This window comes from Haliotis rufescens, unplaced genomic scaffold (genome assembly GCF_023055435.1).
Source record: "Haliotis rufescens isolate VD_foot unplaced genomic scaffold, xgHalRufe1.0.p SCAF_20, whole genome shotgun sequence".
Taxonomy (NCBI): domain Eukaryota; kingdom Metazoa; phylum Mollusca; class Gastropoda; order Lepetellida; family Haliotidae; genus Haliotis; species Haliotis rufescens.
Genome location: NW_025963891.1, coordinates 6,699,108 through 6,721,188, shown reverse-complemented (window position 1 = coordinate 6,721,188; position 22,081 = coordinate 6,699,108). Strand labels below are relative to the sequence as shown.

General features: G+C 41.0%; 1 protein-coding gene across 2 annotated transcripts; it reads right to left on the bottom strand.

Moving 5' to 3' along the window:
* Window positions 1–17,439, bottom strand: LOC124150445 (transmembrane protein 180-like). Of its 2 annotated transcripts, none has more exons than XM_048400795.1 (5): window positions 17,324–17,439; window positions 12,327–13,216; window positions 6,026–6,180; window positions 2,124–2,207; window positions 1–1,134 (listed from the first exon to the last, which is right to left on the bottom strand). In XM_048400795.1, exons 2-5 carry the CDS (start codon window positions 13,203–13,205, stop codon window positions 852–854), a joined length of 1,401 nt encoding a protein of 466 aa, XP_048256752.1. In that variant the 5' UTR covers window positions 13,206–13,216; window positions 17,324–17,439; the 3' UTR covers window positions 1–851. The 2 variants fall into 2 exon arrangements, with proteins under 2 accessions (XP_048256752.1, XP_048256751.1); XM_048400794.1 differs by having other exon boundaries at window positions 17,229–17,333.
* Between the last annotated feature and the right edge of the window lie 4,642 nt (window positions 17,440–22,081).

The following is a 22,081-nucleotide window of genomic DNA, read 5'->3' as shown; positions in this document are numbered from 1 at the left end:
ATCTAGGAGGTGACACTATGATGTCCAGGACATCTAGAACGTGACACTTTGACGCTTAAGACATGACATCGAGGACGTGACACAATGACGCTTAAGACATGACATCTAGAATGTGACACTATGATGCTTAAGACATGACATCTAGAATGTGACACTATGATGCTTAAGACATGACATCTAGAATGTGACTCTATGACGCTTAAGACATGACATCTAGAATGTGACTCTATGACGCTTAAGAAATGACATCTAGAATGTGACTCTATGACGCTTAAGACATGACATCTAGAATATGACTCTATGACGCTTAAAACATGACATCTAGAATGTGACTCTATGACGCATCTTGGATGGAAGTATGACATAACTTTACAACATATCCGCCTTGCAGTTCAATACACTTGGTCCATCCCTTCTCTAGCTCAGTTATCCCGGTTTTGTATCAGGTCAAATCTGAGTCTGTCAACCAGCAACTGTCTTTGCTGTCCCAAATGTGGCAATATATTCCTGAGTGGTTCTGATAGCTTTCAACTTCTTGGTGTTGATAGTGGGTGATGGACAGTGAAGTGGTTCATCACCCTCACATATTTACAAGGCTAGTCCCTGAGCATGGCTGGATGTGTGGTTATCAGGATGGGGAAGAATGACCGTGAAGTGGCACATCACCCTCTCATGTTTACAAGGCGATACCCTGAGCGTGGCTGGGTATGTGGTTATCTGGATGGGGAAGAAAGACTGTGAAGTGGCACATCACCCCTCGTGTTTATAAGGTGATACCCTGAGCATGGCTGGGTGTATGGTGTTACTAGTTTTGGAAGAATGACTGTGAAGTGGCCCATCTCCCCTCATGTTTACAAGGTGACATCCAGGGTGTGGCTGGGTGCTTTACGCAGACGGATCATGAAGAAGGACCAGGACAGCAACTGTAAGCATCCCATGACGACAGGCAGGAAGCAGGCCAGATGGAACATGACCTCTTTCAGCTGGGAGGAGTCCACAGAGGTCAGGTGCCCTTTCTTTAAGAGCTGGTACCCGTACATGTTGAGCACCATCACAATGAACATGGGACACAGAGACTGGGCTGGTTTTACCACCAGGGCATTTGTCCCGAAGATCATGGAGGACATCGGATGTCTGAAACATAATGGCAAACAATGCATACATCAAACATCAAACTTTCCGGAATAATAAATTATCCTTCAATAGCTCATGACACGATCAGAGCATGCATGGTCTACACGGAGGGTCTACATGGATGGTCTACATGGATTGTCTACATGGATGGTCTACATGTATGGTCTACATGGATGGTCTAAATGGAACATCTACATCGATTGTCTACATGGTCTACATGGATGGTCCAAAGGGACCGTCTACATGGATTGTCTACTGGGATTGTCAAAATGGATGGTCTACATGGAGGGTCTTCATCGATGGTCTAAATGGAACATCTACATCGATTGTCTACATGGTCTACATGGATAGTCTAAATGGATGGTCTACAAGAAGGGTCTTCATGGAGGGTCTACATGGAGGGTCTACATGGAGGGTCTAAATGGATTGTCAACATGGTCTACATGGATAGTCTAATTGGATTGTCTACATGGTCTACATGAATTGTCTACATGTATGGTCTACCTAGATGATCTACTGGGATTATAGCATCACTTTGACTTGAATTCATTTTAATATTGCTTTTTACAGCAATATCAGGGGTACCAGAAATTAGCCTTTTAATTCATCTCCAAAAGGTTTCCAACCTAACAATAACTAGTTTACCAGCAGCATTCCATAACCTAATACATCAGAGACAAAAACGACTGTAAAATCAAACCTTGCTCAGTGCTGTCCTGTCACATAAATGTGAACAGCACATGAACAGTCATCCACTTCCTGTCATGCCCACAGGCAAATGTGTACAGTACATAAACACAGTCATCCACTTCCTGTCATGCCCACAGACAAATGTGTACAGCACATAAACACATTCATCCAGCGCCTGTCATGCCCACAGACAAATGTGAACAACACTTAAACAGTCATCCACTTCCTGTCATGCTCACAGACAAATGTGTACAGTACATGAATTAAGATGCCTACTTCCTGTCATGCCCACAACTTACTTCCTGTTGTAGCGCTCCATGTTAGAGTCGGCAATGTACGAGAGAGGCAGGTTGAAGAATGAGCAGGCCAGGTTGGTGTATGCACTGCAAAAAATACAGCATATTGTGAGATAAATGTGATAATAGCAGGGCGTACAGGATTTACAGGATGAACATAAGAGAAAAGGTTTGTTTGTTTGTTGTTTGACGTCACATTCAGCAATATTTCAGCTATATGATGGCAACCCGTAAATAGCTGGACCAGACAATTTAGTGATCGATAATGTGAACAAGGATCCATGGCGTTGGGGTAAGATGATACATCATCAACCAATTCTATAAGACAAGGTCGAATCAGTCGCCTCTTACACCAGAATTGGTTGTGTGTGGGCCTATTCAAACCGGGGATAAGATGTCATGTTATCAACCAACTCTTTAAGACAAGGTCCATTCAGTCGCCTTTTACACCAGAATTGGTTGTGTGTGGGCCTATTCAAACCGGGGATAAGATGACACGTTATCAACCAACTCTTTAAGACAAGGTCCATTCAGTCGCCTCTTACACCAGAATTGGTTGTGTGGGGGCCTATTCAAACCGGGGATAAGATGACATGTTATCAACCAACTCTTTAAGACAAGGTCCATTCAGTCGCCTCTTACACCAGAATTGGTTGTGTGGGGGCCTATTCAAACCTGGGGTGAGGAGGTGTACACAAACCTTTAGCTTTGTACCCTCAGCAGACTCATGTGGAAAATATGGAAAGGATCACAATGTTGTGAGAAGCAGATTATGTCACCGGACTTACAATCCAATCCTCATCAGTTGGCTCTTACAAGAGACTTGGGATACATGGGCCTCAGAATTGTGCCTTTCTGTTTATGCTCTTCTTTAAGTACATGTTTATGGAAATATTAAGTGGCCTATTTCAGAATATGCCCTTCTTCCCACACACACCTTTTGACTTGTATGGGATTTTACTACATGACAACAAGTCAATCAGATGCTATTTTCTTATTAAGGGTGAATGGACTATTATTAATTTTTTCTGGGGTTTCTTCAGTTGAAAAGCCTATATGTTAGGATTAACTTACATCTCCACATGTTTGTTAACCCTGAAACAGCCATCCTAACACACCACATCAACACCAAGACATGACAAATTCTACCAGCCCTGAGAATGCCCAAAACATTAAGGAACCCTGCCCATGCCTGAAGCAGACTTGTTCTAATGTCCCTGCTTTGAAACATTACCATCCCAACACTATTAGCAAGCACGTTATCTCGAATACTTTCACCTTTTGGAACTTGTCCTGAATAATTTACAAGATTAGACATACCAATGCCACACACCATTAAGCAAAACACAATTTTTCTGGGCACTTTAGAAAACATTACTCCAGACGGTTAATAGAAAACCCTACTATCTATTGTGATGTACATACGTTGTGCTCACTGTGCAATAAATACAAATCTGAAAACACGGCTCATTATTCCGCCACCTCGTTCAGTTGGCAACTGGAGCTGTTTCATGATGTTATCATATTCCTCTTTTTTTACCACACAGATTGCACCGAGCTGCAGCGATGTGCAGTCAGCCAGACAAGACACATGTCAATGAGTGAACAACAATCAATAACATCACACTAGGCTTCTCACCATGCAAGACTCAGTGTGGGCCACACACTAGAGCAGGTAACAGAAACTCTATCAGTAATGTAACAGATGTGATACACTATCAGCCTCTGTATTGCTTAGTTTATAATGAATAGAAATAACTTGTAATTCTGAGATACCGTATTCGACGTAGTAAGCGGCCCACTCTAATAATCGCCCACGGCGATATTTGCTAATATATTGGCAAGTGAACAATCCCAATTAGCACCCCTTCCGATTGATCAAAGTACACAAGACTTATTTTTTCGTGTATAATACGCACTCGTGTGTTATACTCACCCTTAATTATGGGCAATTAAATTCTGGAAAAATATATCTGTCGTATATAAACAGTTCAGGCCGTCAGCATAAACCACAAAATTTATCTTTCAACTCTGTTTTTTCCACCAAAATAATATTCTAATAAGAGCCCCCTATTCCTAACTTTGAGAGAGCCCTGGGCGCTTATTACGTCGAATACGGTAATACACTGTACATGTGATCTACTGAGGAAAGCGTGTTTTAACGTCATGTTCAAGATTATTACTAGTGCCTGGATCTGTGCACACAAAATAAACTCTCAGCTCCCTGAGGAGTATACAATCAGTTAGGAAATCTAAAACATGCGCTGATAGCATGTACAGTGACGTTTATGGGGACATTGGATGTGTGGAGGTTAGGGCTGTAGTATTTTAGTCCAGGGTCTCTCTAAATCTATTCTTCTTGACATAAGGTGCATGGCAAGGTCCCCAGGGCGTGCATCCTTTGTATCAATCACTGATAGTGCTGTTGTAGATTATATTGGTTTCACACTATTTGATGTCCACCTGAAAGAGCATATGTTTAATGTCCAGCTTGCAGTGAGTGAGTGAGTGTGAGAGTTTGGTTTAGCAATATTCCAGCAATATCACGGCAGGGAACACCAGAAATGGGCTTCACACATTGTACCCATGTCGGGATTCGAACCCGGGTCTTCGGCGTGACGAGCGAACGCTTTAACCACTAGGCTACCCGACTGCCCCCCAGCTTGCAGTGATTACATACTGATTTCATTATTCACAAGCACTAGGGCTGTATGACACTGCTATCTGTAAGTGCTGTGGAGGCTGTTGTGGGTATGGATGTGGTGGTTGTCGGTGGCAGCAGTCACTGCAGTCCTCGTAAAAGGGTTAGGGCTGCTAGTGGCATTTAGAGTTATCTGTCCCTGTTTTTTTACAAACATGGCAGGCTTGATTGTTCAAGAGGTTTCAGGATGGGGCAGTTTCTAGAAAGCTGGTTGTACTGATAAAAGAGTGACAAAAGGGCTATTCAAGGCCTTTTTCTGCCTAATTTACATCTCATCTATTTGCCCAGTGAGTTGGATACATATCTCAACAAACCGATTCATGACTGGAGACAAGCCTGTTTCAAGCCAGTGACAATATTCTGGACATTCGTGAGTCAACTGGGCTTGACACTTATGGCTGCGGTCAATTATTTGACCCATTGTATTGCCCCTTTGATTGTGAAAATAAAACTCTGTGTTTCAATACAACTTATTGATTGTACACTGATGGTCATTTACTGATTTCACATTCTAGTTTAGTATGAACCGATTTCTCGGTTAACTTTTGTGGCTCAATTTGGAAATCACCATGTAACAAGACTTTGATATATACATACATATATTGATATATTGATAAACTGATATTGACAATACGATACTCCATGAAACTCAATTCTTGTCACACTAGACAACATATACATTATCAATGGGAATGAACAGAAACTTGCCAAAACATGTTCCCAAGATTTGTGTTCATTAATGATAAAGGGCTTGCCAGTGAATACTACCACCTGGAGCTCTATTCCTCACTGTCTTGTCAATCCTTGTCTATGCGTCAACAGTATTTCACATTTCCCAGCAAGTCAGCTTGATGTACGAGGAAAGCAGGAAGTGCCGAAGGTCTTAGACGTTTACCAGGTTGGTAAAACCCCGGACCACAGGTGGGATGCTTACAACTTCGGAACATAATCAGGGTAAACCAAGATTTGAACCTATGATCATCAGTTTCAGGAGGTGGAACAAGAGGAAGAGAGAGATGCAGACAGCAGTAGAAACTAACATCTTTAGCCCAGTCCTTATAATGTTAACATATAGCAAAACCCTTAAACAAACAAACTTCTTTTAATCCTTATGATACTTGAACTATTGTACAATTTGGCAAGGACTACAGGACTAGTGCAGAGTAAGATGAAGAGAGAGATGAAGAGCAAGGAGAAGACTGACCTGTCAGCAAGAAGGAACAGGATCAGCAGCCAGGGATGAGCTTGACCTATGAACGCCATGGTCAGTCCAGATACTATTTTCCACACAAAGTTTCCACGGATGACACTGAAGTAGCCCAGCCTGTCCACCAGTGGGGCACCGATTATGACGAGTAACTGAAAACAGTGGAATACATATAGAGAATACAGCACTCATTCCTGATAGATGTCATTTTTCATGAAACTCTATGGTATCTGATTGAGCCAAAGCGAGGTCAGATACCCTAGGAAGTCCATGAGATCCATAATAATGGTACCTTATGAGAATGAGTGTGGTATTTTATTCATTACCAATGTTAAATATGTATTTAAGTTTAAATATGCGCCCAAACATGGGCATTTCTATGCATATGTGTTAACAACATGTTCCTGCTGATGTGTGTGCTAACATGACAGCAGCAATACTCAAGATTTTATTTGAGAATTTCATAATTTTATGGTACTTCAAGGCCATTGTTGTTATACACAGGACAACTACAAGAAAACTTAAAAGACAAACAGCACCGTGCTTTGAATCTCTTACCAACATTCCGTCACTTGTACGGCCGTGATCTATGAGCTGAATTTATATCCTGCCCGTAACATTTAAGAGTGCTCGCCAAAGACATTAATTTACTGTACGACCCTATTCTGAAGAAGTGAAAATTAAATGGAGTCTAGTTGCTTATCAGTGACAGCTTCAAGGGCAAGGTCAGCATCAATGTAAGAAAAGACAACCGCGATCTACACACAGTGGTTTTCACTAGAGATCAGTAGGGCAGGTTATTGTTCAAATTTCGGATGTTTGAGGCCACAAAATGAGAAGTCAGGCACACTTCCACAGATTTTTAAAATGATCTGTAGCAGAACTGTTCACATTTGTGATCTGATTGTGCAGTTGTGTACATTTGTTCATAAACAGTCACCTTCGGAAACAGTGCCAGAACGTATGCCTGGAAGGGGACGCTGATGGCAAAATCAAAGCATCCAACATAAGTCCAGACATCAGCCCAAGTAGTCTCACCCTGACTTGATTTCACCACAGTTACCTTTTCACGTCCAATCAAATTGAAAGTGGCAGGGTGCTTCACACTCATAGGGACACCGAACTATTGTAGTCGTACATGGCAATGGACATAGCTGCATATTATAATGCCTATAGTAGATCTATGTATAACTAGTATTGAATGAAAAGCCATTTTGACGCATGTGACTATCATGTTTGGTATAATAAATTGCTTGTAAACATCTTTGTTTTCATGAGATTCCTTCTGTTCTGTCTCGGATTAGAAAATCGTTTTGTAATAGTGAATGATGTCTTATGATCTTTGTGAATGAAAAAAGTAGTTCCTGTGCAACAGATGTCACGATTCCAGTCAAAACAAATAACACCAAAGTCCACCTTGTACGACACAAGTATGATGTATGGATTTAGTATTGTATTTTCACCACGTCACTAATAAATGTGTCCTACCGACCAGAATGAACTGCAGTATATGCCAGCCACCCACATCTGGTAGATTTACCCGAGTTCATATACTTTCAAATCTCAGGGAAGCTCAGTTATAATTTGGGAGGGTCCAAGGCAAGAACATGGGGTCATGGATGTCATATCATTGCATGCTCAGAAGCCTCGAGCTTAGTATTCATGGGGATTTCAATGTCAGATTGGAGAAAATAAATTTCTTACCAGTATAGAATTGTCATTTATATGTAACTTTGATGTTTAAATCACCAGGACCAGCAATAGAAATTATTTGCGTCCATGGCCATGGGGCATATAGTACAATATTGTGCGTCACATACCGGTGCATCCCTGACATCTGCCATACAGCACTGAACATGTTGCATATTACATGTCACTTTTTTGTCAGACAATCTACATCTGTCATGTGGTTCTCATTCAGTGTCCATTCTTATCACCAATTCCTACCTCACAAACTGAAAACAATTTAAGTTGGATTCCTGGTTCTTACGCATTTAGATTGTGTAGAGATCAGGGATGACAATTCTCGCTGGAGGTCCCATGGGATGCTGGTTGCAATTACCTCCACAGTAGCATGTGCAGAATGCATGGTAGATTTACCTGATAACTCCATCATGTCGAGACTGACGAGCAATGGAATCAATACACTCAAAGTTCAGTCAGTCCATTCTTCAGTGAGTCAAGACAATTTGTTTCCAAATATAATCAGCTCAGGGTTTCAGACTGGGTAGGACTCCCAGGGTTTCAAACTGGGCAGGATTCTTGGGGTTTCAAACAGGCTGGGACTATCGGGGCTTCAGACAGCGACTCTCAGGGTTTCAGACAGGGCGGGACTCTCAGGGTTTCAGACGGGGTGGGATTCTCAGGGTTTCAAACAGGGTGGGATTCTCAGGGTTTCAGACAGGGCAGGACACTCATGGTTTCATACAGGGCAGGACTCTCAGGGTTTCAGACAGGGGGGAGCTCTCAGGGATTAAGACAGGGTGTGACTCTCAGGGTTTCGGACAGGGCGGGACTCTCAGGGTTTCGGACAGGATGGGACACTCAGGGTTTCAGACAGGATGGGACACTCTGTTTTAGACAGGATGGGACACTCTGTTTTAGACAGGGCGGGTCTCCCAGGGTTCCAGACAGCAACTCTCAGGGTTTCAGACGGTGGGACACTCTGGGTTTCAGACAGGGTGAAGCTCTCAGGGATTCAGACAGGGCGGAACTCTCAAGGTTTCAGACAGGGCAGGTCTCTTAGGGTTTCAGACAGGGTGAAGCTCTCACGGATTCAGACAGGGTGAAGCTCTCAGGGATTCAGACAGGGTGAAGCTCTCAGGGATTCAGACAGGGTGAAGCTTTCAGGGATTCAGACAGGGTGAAGCTCTCAGGGATTCAGACAGGGTGAAGCTCTCAGGGATTCAGACAGGGTGAAGCTCTCAGGGATTCAGACAGGGTGAAGCTCTCAGGGATTCAGACAGGGTGGGACTGTGTCATGCCTAGGACCACAATAAACTATTTGTGAGTACCAGACAGACCCAGGTTTTGTTTGTTTGTTGTGCCACACTCAGCAAAAATCCAGTTATGTTACGGAGGTCTGTAAATAATCAAGTCTGGACCAGACAATCCAGTGATTGATTTGAGCATTGATCTATACAATTGGGATACGATGACATGCATCAACCAAGTCAGCAAGCCCTACCACCAAACGCAGCTCATCGCCTCTCACAACAAGCATAGTCGCCTTTTACGACAAGCATAGGTTGCTGAAGACCTATTCTACCCCGGATCTTCACAGGTGGACAGACCCAGGTATCAGTAAATTAGGACAGGATTGAGTCAGGCTGAGTAAAACTGTCAGTGCCCACAACGTACAGTGTACATATACTGGTAGTTTTCAACATGTTTTCCAATGCTATACTAGCCTACTTACTGAGTGTATAAGTGATGTTTTCCAATGCTATACTAGCCTACTTAGTGAGTGTATTGGTGATGTTTTCCAATGCTATACTAGCCTAATTACTTGGTGTATTGGTGATGTTTTCCAGTGCTGTACTAGCCGACTCACAAAGTGTATTGGTGATGTTTTCCAGTGCTACACTATCCTACTTACTAAGTGTATTGGTGATGTTTTACAATGCTATACTAGCCTACTTACTGAGTGTATTGGTGATGTTTTCCAGTGCTATACTAGCTGACTCACTAAGTGTATTGGTGATGTTTTCCAATGCTATACTAGCCTACTGACTGAGTGTATTGGTGATGTTTTCCAATGCTATACTAGCCTACTCACTAAGTGTATTGGTGATGTTTTCCAATGCTATACTAGCCTACTGACTGAGTGTATTGGTGATGTTTTCCAATGCTATACTAGCCTACTGACTGAGTGTATTGGTGATGTTTTCCAATGCTATACTAGCCTACTTACTGAGTGTATTGGTGATGTTTTTCAATGCTATACTAGCCTACTGACTGAGTGTATTGGTGATGTTTTCCAATGCTATACTAGCCTACTCACTAAGTGTATTGGTGATGTTTTTCAATGCTATATGAGCCTACTTACTGAGTGTATTGGTGATGTTTTCCAATGCTATACTAGCCTACTGACTGAGTGTATTGGTGATGTTTTCCAATGCTATACTAGCCTACTCACTAAGTGTATTGGTGATGTTTTTCAATGCTATATGAGCCTACTTACTGAGTGTATTGGTGATGTTTTCCAATGCTATACTAGCCTACTGACTGAGTCTATTGGTGATGTTTTACAATGCTATACTAGCCTACTTACTGAGTGTATTGGTGATGTTTTCCAGTGCTATACTAGCTGACTCACTAAGTGTATTGGTGATGTTTTCCAATGCTATACTAGCCTACTGACTGAGTGTATTGGTGATGTTTTCCAATGCTATACTAGCCTACTCACTAAGTGTATTGGTGATGTTTTCCAATGCTATACTAGCCTACTGACTGAGTGTATTGGTGATGTTTTCCAATGCTATACTAGCCTACTGACTGAGTGTATTGGTGATGTTTTCCAATGCTATACTAGCCTACTTACTGAGTGTATTGGTGATGTTTTTCAATGCTATACTAGCCTACTGACTGAGTGTATTGGTGATGTTTTCCAATGCTATACTAGCCTACTCACTAAGTGTATTGGTGATGTTTTTCAATGCTATATGAGCCTACTTACTGAGTGTATTGGTGATGTTTTCCAATGCTATACTAGCCTACTCACTAAGTGTATTGGTGATGTTTTTCAATGCTATATGAGCCTACTTACTGAGTGTATTGGTGATGTTTTTCAATGCTACATGAGCCTACTTACTAAGTTTATTGGTGATGTTTTCCAGTGCTGTACTAGCCGACTCACAAAGTGTATTGGTGATGTTTTCCAATGCTATACTAGCCTACCTACTAAGTGTATTGGTGATGTTTTCCAGTGCTACACTATCCTACTTACTGAGTGTATTGGTGATGTTTTTCAATGCTATACTAGCCTACTCACTAAGTGTATTGGTGATGTTTTTCAATGCTATATGAGCCTACTTACTGAGTGTATTGGTGATGTTTTTCAATGCTATACTATCCTACTCACTAAGTGTATTGGTGATGTTTTTCAATGCTATATGAGCCTACTTACTGAGTGTATTGGTGATGTTTTTCAATGCTATATGAGCCTACTTACTGAGTGTATTGGTGATGTTTTCCAATGCTATACTAGCCTACTGACTGAGTGTATTGGTGATGTTTTCCAATGCTATACTAGCCTACTCACTAAGTGTATTGGTGATGTTTTCCAATGCTATACTAGCCTACTTACTGAGTGTATTGGTGATGTTTTCCAGTGCTATACTAGCCTACTGACTGAGTGTATTGGTGATGTTTTCCAATGCTATACTAGCCTACTGACTGAGTGTATTGGTGATGTTTTCCAATGCTATACTAGCCTACTTACTAAGTTTATTGGTGATGTTTTCCAGTGCAATACTAGCAGACTCACTAAGTGTATTGGTGATGTTTTTCAATGCTACATGAGCCTACTTACTAAGTTTATTGGTGATGTTTTCCAATGCTGTACTAGCCGACTCACAAAGTGTATTGGTGATGTTTTCCAATGCTATACTAGCCTACTCACTAAGTGTATTGGTGATGTTTTCCAGTGCTACACTATCCTACTTACTTGGTGTATTGGTGATGTTTTCCAGTGCTGTACTAGCCGACTCACAAAGTGTATTGGTGATGTTTTCCAGTGCTATACTAGCCTACTTACTGAGTGTATTGGTGATGTTTTTCAATGCTATACTAGCCTACTTAGTGAGTGTATTGGTGATGTTTTCCAATGCTATACTAGCCTAATTACTTGGTGTACTGGTGATGTTTTCCAGTGCTGTACTAGCCGACTCACAAAGTGTATTGGTGATGTTTTCCAATGCTCTACTAGCCGACTCACTAAGTGTATTTGTGAAGTTTTTCAATGCTATACTAGCCGACTCACTAAGTGTATTGGTGATGTTTTCCAGTGCTATACTAGCCTACTTACTAAGTTTATTGGTGATGTTTTCCAGTGCAATACTAGCAGACTCACTAAGTTTATTGGTGATGTTTTTCAATGTTATACTATCCTACTAACTAAGTGTATTGGTGACGTTTTCCAATGCTATACTATCCTACTTACTGAGTGTATTGGTGATGTTTTCCAGTGCTACACTATCCCACTTACTAAGTGTATTGGTGACGTTTTCCAATGCTATACTATCCTACTTACTGAGTGTATTGGTGATGTTTTCCAGTGCTACACTATCCCACTTACTGAGTGTATTGCCGTGATGCTGCCATAAAAGATACTCCTGACATATGGATGAACATCGTCCTCACTGATGAGCTGGTCGCATATTATCACAGTAAAGCTAATAATGAAAGTTCGATGGAATTCTTGGAAAAAGTTTGTGATAACGAAGGAGAGGAAGTTCCTGTCTGTGAGGATCTGCCAAGTGAGCCTCCAGTAGGAAGTCTTATCCGCAGACTCCTTACAATCATCATCCTCCTCTTCATCCATCGCAGTCATCTTCTTCACATCGTAGTGAGTGTGTGCATGCTTCCCTGCATACACCATAAATATGGCGCTCAAAAAAGCCAGGAAGACTGTTGTCGTCTGGAACTTGGAGAAATCCTTTAAACTGTTTGAAGAAAACTCACAAAGTGTCACTGAGAAGGAACCAACGAACCCTGCTACTTGTGACATCTGCGTCAGCCGAATACGTTCACTTTCCGTTATGGCGATCTCCGTGTACAGACAGCACAGCGCCAGTCCTATGAATGTAAACATGGTGTCGTAGAGACACAAGGCCACGATGAGGTGGAGGCCAGTCAACCAGCTGGAGTACCCCCAGGGGAACCATGCCGTCAGATACGCCAGGCCAAACAGAGGCCCAGTATAGAGGATCAGTTCTCGGCGTGTGTTGGGCAGCCAAGATGCACTGGTGTCCTGACAATATGCAAACAGTGGGTCATTCACAGCATTCCACACCAGGTAGAGGATCTGTGCGAGGTGAAACCACTTCTCGTCTATGTGGTAGAGGTTGAGAAACACCTTCACATAATAGAAGGAGAAGGTGGAAGACAGCAACGTGAAACCAAATGATGCTGCACAGTATGCCAACATCCGATTCCGTAGACTGGTCGTTGACATGCTGCCACTAGCTGGAACACAAACAGGAGACAGTGATTACCATTGGCTGGACATATTATACTCTGGCCGGGGTGGGGGTTATTTGTGGGATGTTTGGTTCAAACAGAATATATTTTTACAAAAATAATTCCCCAAAACTTTTAGTTGGTTCTGTTTACCCTCAGTTGTTTAAGCAAGCAGTTGATACATATTCCTGAAATAGGTCACATATCAGGGGCTTACGATACAGCTATGACATACTCGAAAGCAAATGTTAAGCTCTTGTGTTAATTCTAAGCACATGCATTATGAATGTACCAGGTACAATGATCAAATCTCATAAAATGCACATAATGTATGAACATAATGGCTAGTTCAAATGCAGCACATATATTCAAGACCCTTGAAGATCCGGGGTAAAATAGGTCTTCAGCAACCCATGCGACTATGCCTGTGGTAAGAGGCGACTAAGGGGATCAGGTGGGCAGGTTCGCTGACTAAGTTGATGCATGTCATCGTATCCCAATTGCGAGGATTGATGCTCATGATATCATTCAACGTTTGTCTGGTCCAGACTCAAATATTTACAGACCGCCGTCATATAGCTGGAACATTGCCGAGTGCGGTGTTAAACTACAACTAGAGTCATCAGAAAGATGACATATCCCCCCCGGCAGCTGTCTGTAAAGTAACCACAAGTAAATGTGCAATTCTGTATGTAATGAGTCAAGAGTTGAAAGTTCTTTAAGAAGCATACATTGTTTACCAACAAAAGATCCACCATGGTCGCATCCATATGAAATGGAAAGTAAAACATGTGTTTCTGTGGGGTTTTTTTATGCACACAAATGACAAATTACAAGAAACAAGCGTATAGTCAACGAAGACATCTATATCCCCCACCCATTTTAACACGTTATGGTCCCAAAACAGGTAACTGACCCAACATTTCTCTTAGCCCATGTCAAAATAGCTGCAATGGAAATTCTAAAATAAACATTTCTAAAACTCCTTAATATCAAATGGCACCTGTTTAGTATGTACTTTATATATGGACATGCAATGTTTGGCAAGGAAATATTTAACAGTTTATTTGTTATACTCCATAAGTGAACCCACCCTATATGAAAACTTAAATCCAACTTGTTGCCATTGAAACGTAAAAAATAAAAAAATAAAAATTCCTAAATAGCAAAAGGCACCAGTTCAGTATGTGCCTGGCAGACATGCAAAGTTTTGTAAGAAAGTATTTAACAGTTTTTGACTTACGCTCCAGAAACGAACACCACCCCTATAGAACCTAAGTCCAACTGGTTGCCATGGAAACGTAAAAAATAAATATAAAACATTTTCCTAAATAGCAAAAGGCACCAGTTCAGTATGTCCCTGGTAGACATGCAAAGTTTTGTAAGAAAGTATTTAACGGTTTTTGAGTTATGCTCCGGAAACGAACACCACTCTTATAGAACCTAAGTCCAACTTGTTACCATGGAAACGTAAAAAATAAAAATTTCTAAAATTCCTAAATAGCAAAAGGCACAACTTCAGTATGTGACTGATAGATATGCCAAGTTTCGATGAAATACACTGAATTATTTTCGAGTTCTGCCCCGGAAAAGGAAATGATTACGGACGGACGGACAGACGGACAGACAGACTGGCTGATCGCTATATCCCCCCGCATTATATGCAGGGGGGATAAAAATTAATGAATACTGAAGCACAAATTTGTTACAGATTCTCGGGTCATACGAATTCACCAAATGTTTCGTACAGCTTATTTGTGTTGCATTTATTTTCATATATTTTTTAATCAATTTATTTTCAGGCTGTATTTGAAAACTGATTAAAATGTTACTATGACTCTGTATTTTAAGTCGAATATTAAATGCACTCGCAACTGGACATTCATTACAAATAATGGCACTCGCCAGCTTTCCTGTGTTGTACATTATTTGTAACGAATGTCCATTTACTTATGTGTTATCCTTGATATGGTATCTCTCATACCACACATATCCTGTTTCATATACAATATACATCCTGTCTCATACAACACACATCCTGTTTCATATACAATATACATCCTGTCTCATACAACACACATCCTGTTTCATATACAATATACATCCTGTCTCATACAACACACATCCTGTTTCATATACAATATACATCCTGTCTCATACAACACACATCCTCTCTATACCACACACATTAGGGCTGGGACGGGTAATTCGGGTACTCGGGTCGGGTGGGTACTGAGAATGACCCGGGTACCCACAGGACTACACAGATGAGTGGTTAGTCATGTGATATAATGTTTAATGACAAAAATTATCTGGAACTCTATGGTTACACTACAAGTCACTAATGTTTGCATTTCTTTCTGACTATGCCCCCATTCCTTCTGAATTTTACTTTTGAATAAAGATAAAACTTTAGTCAACTTCAGTGCTTGCATGACCAGACCCTTTTATACGTGTATATATATAAATACATTCTGTCCAGGGCTACGGTCAAACTATTCCGAATCAGACATTTTGTACCCACCTCTTGAGACCTACAGCAGGTACCTGGGTAGGGTCGGGTAATAGGGGGGTTGGTACCAAGGTAGTAAATTTGGACTGGTCCCAGCTCTAATACACATCCCCTCTAATAAAATATACATCCTCTCTCATACAACACACATCCAAACACATGTGGTAGGAGTGACACAAATGGTCAATTTGCTCTCATAAATCATTAATCTGCTCTTTCTGTGAACTGCAAAACCTCCATTCTGACACAGGGGGTCATCAGTGAAATATTCACGGCCCCGCACGCAGTACTACTCCTGTTCCACACTGATACGTGTACATCATGAGACTCCCTACCTAAATGTAGGCTGCTATAAAAGTACTATCTGCCCTAACCTGTTACAGCATGTACATACTTACTCTGAATTGTTTGATAGGCATAACTTAGAAGATGACGGATGACAAAGTAGACACTAGAGCTGTGACGAGTCCAAATTTACTACCCGGGTACCTGCCCCCCTCTTACCCTACCCTACCCTACCCTACCCGACCCTACCCGGATACCCACTCTTGGTCTCAGGAGATGTCTCAAAATGTCCGATTGGGATATTTTTTAGCATAGCCCTGGCAAAACGTATTTAGATACATGTATTAAACAATCTGGTCATGCATACACTGAAGTTGACTTAAGTTATATGTTTATTCAACCATATGAAAAGTCAGAAGGAATGGGTGCATAGTCAGAAAGAAAAGCGAACATTAATGACTTGTAGTGTAACCATAGAGTTCCAGATAATTTCAGTCATTAGACAATGTATCACGTGACTAACCACGGGTCCGGGTAGTCCTGTGGGTACCCGGGTCCTACTCAGTACCCACTCGACCCAGGTACCCGAGTTGCCCGTCCCAGCCCTAGTAGACACAGTTTATGGATAACAACTTCTTTAAAACTGTAAAGGCGAGGTTAAGGTATAGATCCTTGACAAACAAGCAAGACAACGGTATAAGGATCTGTACCGAAACGTCGCCTTTACAGTATCAAAGAAGTTGTTATCCATAAATTGTGTCTACTTTGTACAGTTACTCTGTTCCTGAATTTGTAACAAATGGAAACTGATTGTAAAATCATTGTAACAGCTGGTTGGAAGACTATGTGTTAAATAGGAAATGCATCTGTCGTTCATTATTATTTATCCAAGGGACATGCATGATTGAAGGAAAAATATAAATTTCCTAACTCACACATTCTAACTTTGATCTATCAGCTTTATCTAATTGCCAAAAGCAACAGTGTTGTCAGTTGATTAATGCAACACTCAGCAACGTTCCAGCTGTATGTCAGCAGTATTTAAACAAACAAATCTAGAGCTACAGTGACACGCCCCAGATTGGCGCTCGATCTTGTAGCCCGGAAAAGATTAACAGTGATGCAGTGTCTATAGCCCCTGTCGCTGGGATATAGCGCGGTGCTGACCCAAGGCCTGGAAACACATGGTGATTGAAAACAGGACAATTCAAACTTTCCTACCGTACATATTTGTGATATGGGCTGCTTCTTCTGTTGCGGTCCTTTACGATAAATGACACTCATATTATGTGTGTCAGCCTGACGCCCTGACCTACCTGTAGTTTGTGATCAGCCCGACTGAACAAGACGGTAGGAAGGAAGCCTGGCGAATAATATTTACATGTTCACGTATTGGAACGTGACATGCCGACAAACAGTCGGAAGTGATCGGTCGTCTCCGTGAGTCGGAGGTTCCGATTGAGCCGATTATGTTTTGCCCAGAAAGTATCACACGTGCAAGGCAAGTATGGGGACCAGAGGACCCCGTTGTCTGTTGCGGCGGAAAAATACCAACACACCCAACTTTAACACGGTTGTGTGGGAACGGCACAGTGACAGCCAGGGAATCAGTTTATGGGCAAAGCTGCGCATCAATGAGTTACTATGTATGAGTGGAACATACCTAGGGGGAGTGTGTGAGCTACAATTTACATCTATTACCAGTAACGAACAGAAGCCCAGTCAAGCAGGGAGTTGCACGATATATCACATATAGCACGGAACTTTTTTTAAGCGAAAGTCACATGCATATTCATGGTCCTAACCACCCTTCGAGGTCTAGCAAATTTATATGCATAGATTTCGTTGAAAAATCCTGTCTATAAAGAAATAGGACTGACTGACTGACTGAGTATGGTTTTACGCCGCTACTTAGCAATATTCCAGCAATATCACGGCGGGGGACACCAGAAATGGGCTTCACACATTGTACCCATGTCGGGAATCGAACCCAGGTCTTCGGCGTGACGAGAGAACGCTTTAACCACTAGCTAGGCTACCCGACCGCCCCTATAAAGAAATAGGAAGCATCCATTGATATCACAACTGAATTTTAGACACGAAATTAGGTTGTTGATGATTGCATATCGATCATGATGTTACTGATATAACCAACTCTACATTGCTTTATGCCACTATTACTTTTGTGTATCAAAATATAAATTAATGACATAATTTAATATTAATTTTGTACACCAATAATTATATGGTGATTTTAGAAAATCGATTTTGTTTTGTCAATAATTATTCAAATATAAATGATTTTTTTTAAATATCATGAGTGTTTGTGTTGCACTGACAGGTGTAACATGAATTCTGACATGCGTTTCGATCCACTCACCTCCATCCTAATATAAGCCACGCCCACAGCCTAAGCCACGCCCACTCGGACAAGCACCCGTGCCTGTATATTGAGGGTCTTTTAAGTTGTTCATTATTTAGGATTTCGCTAACACATTATCACATTGCAACCCTCGAAAAAAATATGTATTATACGAATATTATACGAACATATTGTTGACATTTCTGTTGTGATCCAGTATATAATTCTGTTGATAAATGCCTTATAAGCAACACGTATTGAATGAGGCCGCTTTATACGGCGAATACGGTAAATCCAATAGATACTCGACATATAGTCAATATCACCTATTCCATCTTGTTTATTTCAACATGTTTTAAATATATTTGTTTTAATTTAGTTTAGACATGACATAACTATTTGAAAACATTGAGGTTTGTTGTAGTTACTGGGTACATCCGCAATGCACTCTGAATGGTGTATCAAATTAAGTAAAATCCAAATTCAGGCTCACATTTAATAAAAATCAGTATATTGTAATGATGAAAAAATACTCCAGCAACACATTTCAGATTAAAATATTTGGTTTTACAATGTACTTCTGCCATCAGTTACTTCTGATTGTCATTGTGAAAATGATGTAGTTGAAATCAGATATGTTCATTGCACTGAGAGAGTCAAATGTCTTCAAGAAAACAACCATAGACACTTCAACTATGAGAAAAGTGATTTAAGGGAGGCAATTGGTAGTTGGACATTTAGACGATTCTATTAACTATTTATAGGACATTCTTCCGTATTTTTACCAAATTTGAAATAAAATCCTTCCTCTAGAAGTGGTGTTTGCTCGTCGCTATATGGCTGACATAATACCTATGCGACGTTATAGGAAGTGGGTTCATATAAGTAAGGGAACAACACGGATTCATGTCTGTTTTGGAGACGTTTCAATTGGTAATAGGTAAACGGAGGGGGGAGGGGGGGGGGGGGGGGGGGGGGGCACAGTGTGTTGCCAAATCGCTAGCTAGGTCACCAGATGGTCACAGATAAAGGCGTCGATGTTGAAGTGGACTGTCACAGATACAGCATGTAGATAGATATATATGTTGACGAATGATGCACACACTTTCGGCTGGGTTAAATCTTGTGACCAATGGTATATCAGAACGAAGTCCAGCCATCCACTCAGGTGCAAACTGAATAAAACAGCCTGGCATCAAAACGACTCACAAAACACTCTGAGCGGACACACCATGTCCAAACGTGGCCATGACACCAAAACAAACACACAGATAACTTGAAGACAACCAATACAAGAACAACCACTCTAGGAATAAATACTGTCACATAGTTTCTTATAATCCAAGATAATTTCAGGAAGCATTCCATCAAACTCATTGAACACGGCAGCATCCCTGCTTCTTTTGTTCCCGAAGCTCCCGTGTCGCATAAAGCCGCTCTGAGCGTAATGTTCAAATTTGCCAGGAGACAAAAGTCAGCAATATCAAATTATCGATTTTGTAGTGGCATCAACACCATCTCTCCTGGTTATGTAAGAGTCGAAAATATAACAATTAATCTTGTTACACCTGAAACAACACTTGACTTCCATCGCGAGTGACCGTGGCATCGACTGAAGTGTAGTGTTGTGACCTAGCGGCCCCGACACGTTCCACAATTGAGAGAGCGGCATGGTTCGAATAACTTTAGTTGTGAAATTACACCACATATATATGCAAATACTACATGAAACGCTATTGTTGAAATTACTGCCATACAGTTTCAAATATGTTACAATGCATTGTTCAATCATATTTAGTGTTATCTCGTTCCAGGAACTTATTTTTTGGTGACTGGATTTTCCCCAAAGACGTTATTGGATTATGTCTTTGTTTCACATGGCCAAGTAATAATGTATCGCACAATGTTCACATTAAGTTTGAAACAATTTCGGTGTGTTTGTTTTCTAAATGGGGAAAACATTAAGTTGGGAATGATAAATAAAATGATTCACCACTCGTGCATATTTTTTTCGAAAATATATACTCGTCCCGTTAATCAGACATGCATCAACCAAGTCAGCGAGCCTGACCACCCGACCCCGTTAGTTGCCTGTTATGACAAGCACAGTCGCCTTTTACAGCAAGCATGGGTTGCTGAAGACCTATTCTGTCCCGGATCTCCACGGGTCGTAGCCCACGTAGTGAACACGAGAACAGCTGAAGATGAGCGATGAACGGATGAGGAGATAATTATATGTACGGTATACTTGTGTATACATACCACAAGGGCCATCAAGTATTGGTGCAGGTTACTGCGTTTGGACGAGCGCAGACTGCCTCGCCAATGTTATTTAATGCTCAAATCACTGGACCATTCTGGTCGCACCACATGGGCTACTCACATTAAGAATATTTTGTTTCAATTAGGTTTTGGATATGTATGGTTAACACAAGATGTTGGCAATGTGAAGGTATTTATTCATCTTTTTAAGCAAAGATTATTTGATAACCTTCAACAATCATGGTGTATTTCTATCAATAGTATATCTGATACCTTTTATTATAAACATTTTAAATCCCTGTTAAATGTAGAAAAATATCTTACACTCCCCATACACCCCGCCGTGATATTGCTGGAATATTGCTAAAAACGGCGTAAAACAATACTCAATCACTCACTCACTCACTCCCCATACCAGTAAATCTGAGAATATGTATGACTCATACACTGAACGATTATGTAAATATTGTATAGAAAATGGTATATCTTTTATTGAAGATGAATTTCATGTTTTACTTGTAAGTGAGCGTTATTCAGCCCTAAGAAATATGTATCTTAAACAGCATATCAAGTCTCAAACTGTAACATCTTTTACTGAAATTATTTCATCAGAAAACTTTGATGTTGTATATAACACATGTTTATATCTATATAAAGTCCAACGGCTAAGAGACATTTAAATCGACTTCTTCCTTGGCATGCGTAGTTCATGCAATCAACCATTGTCTGTATTATGGGCCTATGACCTTCTTACTGAATAAACTGTCTGTCTGTCTGTCTGTATATACTCAACCCCAGGAACATGACACGCCATCAACCAGGTTACCGGGCCACCCGACCCATTACGTCGGCGCCTACGACGATCACATGTTGCCGGGGACGTCTTCCATCACGGAATAACGCCTCCCGTTTGATATCTGTCGAAATACATTCGTTATACTAAAAGCAGGATCTAATGGGAACTCGTTTAGTAATCTATCTACTTAACTCGGTTATTTTTAGCCATTTGGACCAAAGCAAGAGGATTCGTCACGTCTTCGTGTGTTCAATATTGGAAATATCAACCGGGTCTCGGATAATCGATCTTTGCCTATTACAACGAGACGGGGTTGATATTTCCTATGTCCAAACACACAAGTGGGGAAGTCTATCATTTTCACCTTCGCGTTTCCCACTCTAGCGCTGCGACTGTCGTAAGTCATTGAGAAAGCCTGACAGTTACTATCGTCTTACCGCCATGACTATCGTAAGTCTTTGAAAAAGTGTGATAGTTACTATCGTCTTATCAAACAGACAGACTTTTTTTTCGTATAAGATGTCATGAAGCCTAGTGTACAATGTATGTATAACAGGTACAAAACATCAATGAGCGTCATTTGTTCTAAGCTTGAAAACTTAAGCTGTGTACAGAGATAAATTCAACAATGTATTTTCGTCGTTTGTGGTACAC